The sequence below is a fragment of the Grampus griseus genome, assembly GCF_964374135.1.
Source record: "Grampus griseus genome assembly, chromosome: 13".
NCBI lineage: Eukaryota > Metazoa > Chordata > Mammalia > Artiodactyla > Delphinidae > Grampus > Grampus griseus.
Window position 1 is genome coordinate 20,440,958 of NC_139007.1, and position 6,080 is coordinate 20,447,037.

Sequence of the window (6,080 nt, forward strand, 5' to 3'; positions counted from 1 at the left end):
ACCTTCCTGTTGCTCTGCACAGACAAGCAGAGCCTGCCGCAGTTCTATACCACAACGATTCTGCCTATCTCCACTCTGACAGGAGACATTAATGTCTGAGAGAAACTTTAAGATAAAAATAAATTAAAGATAAAAAAGCTAAAACAAGATTTAAAAAACTACATATATCACTTTTGTCTGGACAACATTTTTTCTTTTTTCTTTTAATAGAAAATTAAATCTCCGTAGCTGGCGAAGGATCCGATACTTCACCTGTAAGTAGACGGGATGGTGGCTTATTTGGGTAACATCCAGAGCTCATTTCCCATTGCTTTCGGACAGAATTTATGGGTACAATTATAGAATTTTAAAAGATCATCTACATCTTCTCAGAATAGGAAGGCTGTTTGTTAAACTCTCTGGCACAGTGGAAACAAGATAGGTCTCTGGAAAATTCTCAGAACTCGCCACAATCACCGATGTCTTTTACAGCTGAAAGAAGATTTGCTTTGTGAGAAAAGACCCAATTTTATATTAAAGAAAGAGCTGCTGGCAGGTCTCTCCCTTGGGCTTTTGTCATTAAAATTCAATTGAACGCTGACATTTTTTACCTCCACGTGCCCCATCACTGCTTTCCTTCCTCACCAGTTTTTCACAGAGCTGCAAAATGCCCTCTCGTTTGTGCTGTGTCATACTAAATATACAGACTAAATAAAATGTAAACTAGGAATACACTGGCATCAATGTTTAAGGCAAGTGTTACATGCATGTGATGAGATGCGAGCTAGAAAGAGATGGGGCACTCTGGGGTTTTCAATTGCTTTATTTTATTTATTAAAAATTTAAGGACTTCCCTGGCGGTCCAGTGGTTAAGACTCTGCGCTTCCACTGCAGGGGTCGCGGGTTCGATCCGTGGCCGGGGAAGAACCCGCATGCCATGCAGCCAAAAAATAAAAAATGTTTAAGGCATCTTTGGGAAATATAGAGATTTTTTTTTGTAATTAAAAACAAAAGTACATGTGAAACAATGAAAAGATTTATAAAGAAAAAGTTCATCTCTCCTTCTCTTATTGTAACCAGTGTTGACATCCTTTCCCGTCTTTCCTCCTATTGACACAAGCATTCTACACATACACACATGTAAAAGTTAGGATGCTTGAAGCCTAAAAAGGAAAGGCTAATACAGGAGAAGAGTCATACCTCTTTTTTCTATTATACAGGAAAGAAATTAATGAAGAACATGATTTTATTAGGACTCTTTTAGTTGCAAGGCCCAGAAACCCAATTTAAACCAGTTTAAACAAAAATGGGGAATTTATCTTCGATGTGACTAAACTGCAGAAAGGGTAGGGATGGAGCCAGTGTCAGAGATAGCAGGATCAAAGAATTCAAACATCCTCAGGTCTTTGCCTTTTTTCCCCTCCCCTCTAGTCTTTGCAGTTTGTCTCTCTGAAGAAAGTTGGCTTAATTTCCTTGGGAAGACTGGAACCATAGCCACTTGCATGCTTGGCATTCTTCTATCCAAGTACTTGAAAAAAAAATTCCCTCCAGCTCCAATTAGAGAAAACCCTGTGGCCAGGGGCAAAGTTGTAACCAGAAAGATTCTGGGGAAGAGGGCAAGGGAAACAAAAGAATTGCAAGTCAGGAATGGCTTGAATGAAATTAGAAAGACATCTGTTTAGTGATCTGGGAAGCCTGATGTGGTGAGCAGGTAGTTTAAGGCAGACCTATGGTGATTGTTAACTCTGCTTTTACTAGCTGTGTGTCCCTGAAAGAAGTAACTGCCTTTGCGGGTCTCACTTTCTTCATCTCTAAGGTTACTGTCTGAGCACCAGAAGCTTGTAGGGGGGTCAAGTGAGGTGATGTAAATACAGGATACAGGTGTGAGATACCCAACCCCATCTTCACCTCCATGCTCCTTAATGGAAGTGGAAATTTTCTGGAGGTGGGAATTATATCTAAAGATCCACAACACAGTGTCTTGCTTCTATTAATCATTACTCCATGAATATTTATTGATAAGAGAAAGAATAAAGATGGCAAAATTTAACTGCCAGTTTCTCTCAATCAAATGCTTTGGGTCTTCACTGACACCAAGACAACCTCCAGAATGTTCATATAGGAAACTCATTTTGTAAATTAATTAAGCTTTAAAAAGAAAAAAATTATTCCCCTTCCTATCTAAACAACTTCATGCATGGCCTTTACCTCCATTACCTTTAAGTCTCCTCTGTACGCAAAGTGGAAAGGCAAGAATGTACATATGCATCCAATCCTCTTAGCTTGAGCAGGGCTTGTTGTCATAACTGAGGTGAAGAGGCTGAGGTCCCCTAAGGCGTTTCGGCAGCAAATTCATCCTCAGACTGAAAAATTCCCTGATGTCCATTCCAGTTCTGTGCACTAAAACCCTATGTTCTAGATTCCATGCCATGATCAGGGCCTCCAAAACCTTAAACCTCTCTAACCACCTATTACTGTAGAAAAAAATATATGTTCCTTTAAGTCCTTCCTGGTTACCTGAATTTGTGAAGGCTAGCTTTTGTGAAAACACAAACATGTTTTCATGTCACAAGGTGAAGTACAATGGATACAAGTACCTGAGTCCAGCAGTGACATGTGGTGTAAACTGGAGGAGGGGGACCACAGAGTTCACATCCTCTCTGCTGTCCAGACAGTCTTTAAAACAGATTATGACCACTGTTGGCGGCATGGTCTGGAGGCTACATGATGACACAAATAACCTTTGTTATGCACGAACTGTAGTGAGACATTTTATGTTAAAGAGGGCAGGCTGTGGAAGACATGACATAATTTTAGTTAAAATTACATTTTTATGAACTTACATTTTGTTTAAAAAATCCCAGCGGAGAAGAATGATTTCTGAGCTATCTTTACCAGGCAGGGTTGCAAATCCTATTCTAAAATTGTCAGAACAAGTTTTATTTCACAGAACAATCATGCCCAGGGCAGCCAAGTAACGATATCGATGACAGTCGAGTAACACCGCAAAAACACTTCATTTTTATTCTGGAGAAATGCACATATGTTAGAGTATTAAATCCAAGGAGAATGTATCTGTGATTTTTTTTTAAATAGGAAAGTAAAAGAAAGCCATAGTTTTCAAATCAAGTGATAATAAACATATCTTTTTCTTCTTTTTACATTTTTTGAACCAATGTAACAGCATAGTACACATTTTACTATCTATTCTAGAAGGAGATGTACTAGCAAATCGTAGGCAAACTATGACATATTGTATAGTACATTGTGAATTCCTGATTGTATAAATGTCCAACATATGGAAATTTACAAAGTATTTCATTGTTCTGTGGTTAAAGATAAGTGTTCAGTAACTATCAGGTAGGCATATTCTTTATCTGGGTCTTCCCCTTGCTCCCTACCAATGTGCTTCTCTCTGTGGGACCTGCCTTCCCTCATGACTCTAGAATGACCCTTGCAAATGTCTGCTAGTTCAGGCTTAAGTGGAATTATCTCCCAGTAACATTTGTATTTAAGCTGGAGGCCAGTAAATGATGGCTTTCTTCCCTTTCCCCTAGTCCACTTATATCCAGGGACACCTAAACTGCAAAGCGTCCTGGGCTCTGTGGAGTTTTCCCCAGGCTGAACCCCCTCACTGAATGTGCTTCTGTGTGCCCCTGGTTAGCTGCTACCCCACCCTCATCACAGGCTTTCTCTACAAAGTTTGAGTAGGGCTGAGTGAGTGGAGTGTTGGCTGCCACTTGGAACGATTGCCAGTGCCTCAATTGTTGTTTGGACGCCATCACATTCGAAAGAAGTGTCACTTTTTATATTTTCCAGTTGATAGATCTAAGCACTTAGAAGAATGCTGTTAGTTGGCTTTCTTCAGACTAAGTTGCAATTAACCATTCAAACACAACTCATGTAGGGTTCACGTGGATGAACGCTACCACCAAACAATGAGACCTCTGTCTAGCACATATTGAAAAATTTAAAAATTCCTCTCAATTGACATTAAGGCTGACACCCTTCGTTTTCCAAGGAAGCCTATGTCTACTTCAGAGGGATGCAGGTTTGCTTTAAGCCTCTTGTGTGCCACAGAGTACCTTTGTTTCCCCTCCCTGGGCTGTGCTCATGGCTGAGTCTAAATGGTGCTTCTGGAGCAAGGGAGGGGCCCCCATCTCACCATATTTAACATATCTGAGGTTGTGGCACTCACACACTGAGGACTTGAGTTTTTTAGAGTATTTTTGGAGACAGCACTTAATAAAACACTTGAGGACCAAAAAACTCAGTTCAGTGAAATTCAACACAACGCACAGGCATGAGGTAATGACCAAGAAGAGGATGAAGATGGTTTTCTCCGTGGGTTTGGAGACGAAGCAGTCCACAGTGTTGGGACAAGGCTTCAAATCACACTTCATAAAGTAGGGAACACTAAAGCCACCATAGAGCTTGTAAAATAAAACCAGGAAGCCAATTTCAAAACCAGTTTTAACAATGAGGCTGATCAGGTAAGTGTACCACAGGCCCCCATCCATGGTGCCTGGGCTGACATAGAGTTTCTTCCTGTGCCTTTTCTCTCTACCCTCACGATAGGCTACATGTAGAACCACCAGAAGTGAAGGCGTGGAGACCACGATCAGTTGTAAGGCCCAAAGTCTGACCTGGGAGATGGGGAAGAAGTAGTCAAAACACACATTTTCACAACCAGGCTGTCTAACGTTGCACTCAAACTCTTTCTGCTCATCTTTCCATACATGCTCTGCCGCCACCATGTAGACCAGCAAACGGAAGATGAATGTGACCGCCAGCCAGATCCGCCCGATCCCAGTGGAGTATTTATTTACTCCACTCAGGAGGTCTCTGAGGAACGTCCAACTCATGACTTAGATTCCAAAGAAGGCAATATTCTGCAAAAGAAAACAGTTTCATCATGATTCATTTACTTCTATTCCATTGATCATTTCTACTGTCTTACTTGTAGATTATGGAATTATGGAAGATAAACTTGACTTTTTGCATTATTACAACCCTGGATGTTCAGGGCTCTCTAAGAATCCCATAGGATATGCTTGCTTTCATACAAGGAGGTGACACAGCTGGTCCACAGGACGTAAATGAGCCCATGCCCAGTTTAACTTGGAATTTGGTTTGTCATCCCACACACACTAGCCCATTCCCAGACAAATCCTTCTACTTTTTGGCTTCTCTCTAAGGATGGTTGGGTTCTATGGCTGATCTAGAAAGAATTAGATATGAATCCCAAGGTGACCTTGGTACCTTGAGATATCCCTCACATGCCAGCTTCTCTTTTTTTTTAATGTTCTTTTTTTATTGAAGTATAGTAGATTTACAATATTGTGTTAGTTTCAGGTGTACAGCAAAGTGATTCCTATATATGTTTATTTCAGGTTATTTTCCATTATAGGTTATTATAAGATACTGACTATAGTTCCCTGTGTTCTACAGTAAATCCTTGTTGCTAATCTATTTTATATATGGTCGTGTGTGTCTGTTAATCTCAAACCCTTAATTTATCCCTTCCCACCTTTTTCCTTTTTGGTAACCATACGTTTGTTTTCTATGTCTGTGAGTCTATTTCTGTGTATTAATTTTTGGATTCCACACACTGAAGTTGTAGTCTCTACTCACTTTCTCTAATTTGTCAGTGCCCGTCCCTAATCCCTAAAGGTTATTCCCTGTCCCTACTGCCTCCTGTGTCCCGTATCTCATCCCAGCTGCTTGCCTACAATTTGATAGTGAGAAGTGAGGCTCTCCACTATGAACTCCCTCAAACTCATGCTCCCTCATCCCTCCAGATCTACTTACATCGGTGCCCAACTTACCTTCTTTACCCAGTTTGGAGGGAGAGGGTTGGTCTCTTCTCACCTCAAAATGATCATGATCATTCCAGCTCTAATCCCATTCTTGATCTACCCATTTCCCCTGCTCTGAGTTCTGTGTCTTCACCCCCCACTGCTCCCCTCGCAGTGTATAAACGCGCTGAAGTGTTGTCCATTTTCAGTGGGGGAATCTTCACGGCTTCTCTTTCTGACAACCTCTATCTTTATCCCTTATTTCTACTTCCTCAACTGTTATTTACTCATCAACTCACTGAG

The 6,080-nt window shown here is 40.8% G+C and overlaps 1 protein-coding gene across 1 annotated transcript; it reads right to left on the bottom strand.

Annotated features, from left to right (window-relative positions):
• Positions 1-4,173: 4,173 nt before the first annotated feature.
• Positions 4,174-4,844, bottom strand: GJB7 (gap junction protein beta 7; the record flags this gene model as incomplete). Its single annotated transcript, XM_082669123.1, is given in 2 exon segments — positions 4,174-4,193; positions 4,196-4,844. Coding segments are annotated over 2 exon segments (669 nt in total).
• Between the last annotated feature and the right edge of the window lie 1,236 nt (positions 4,845-6,080).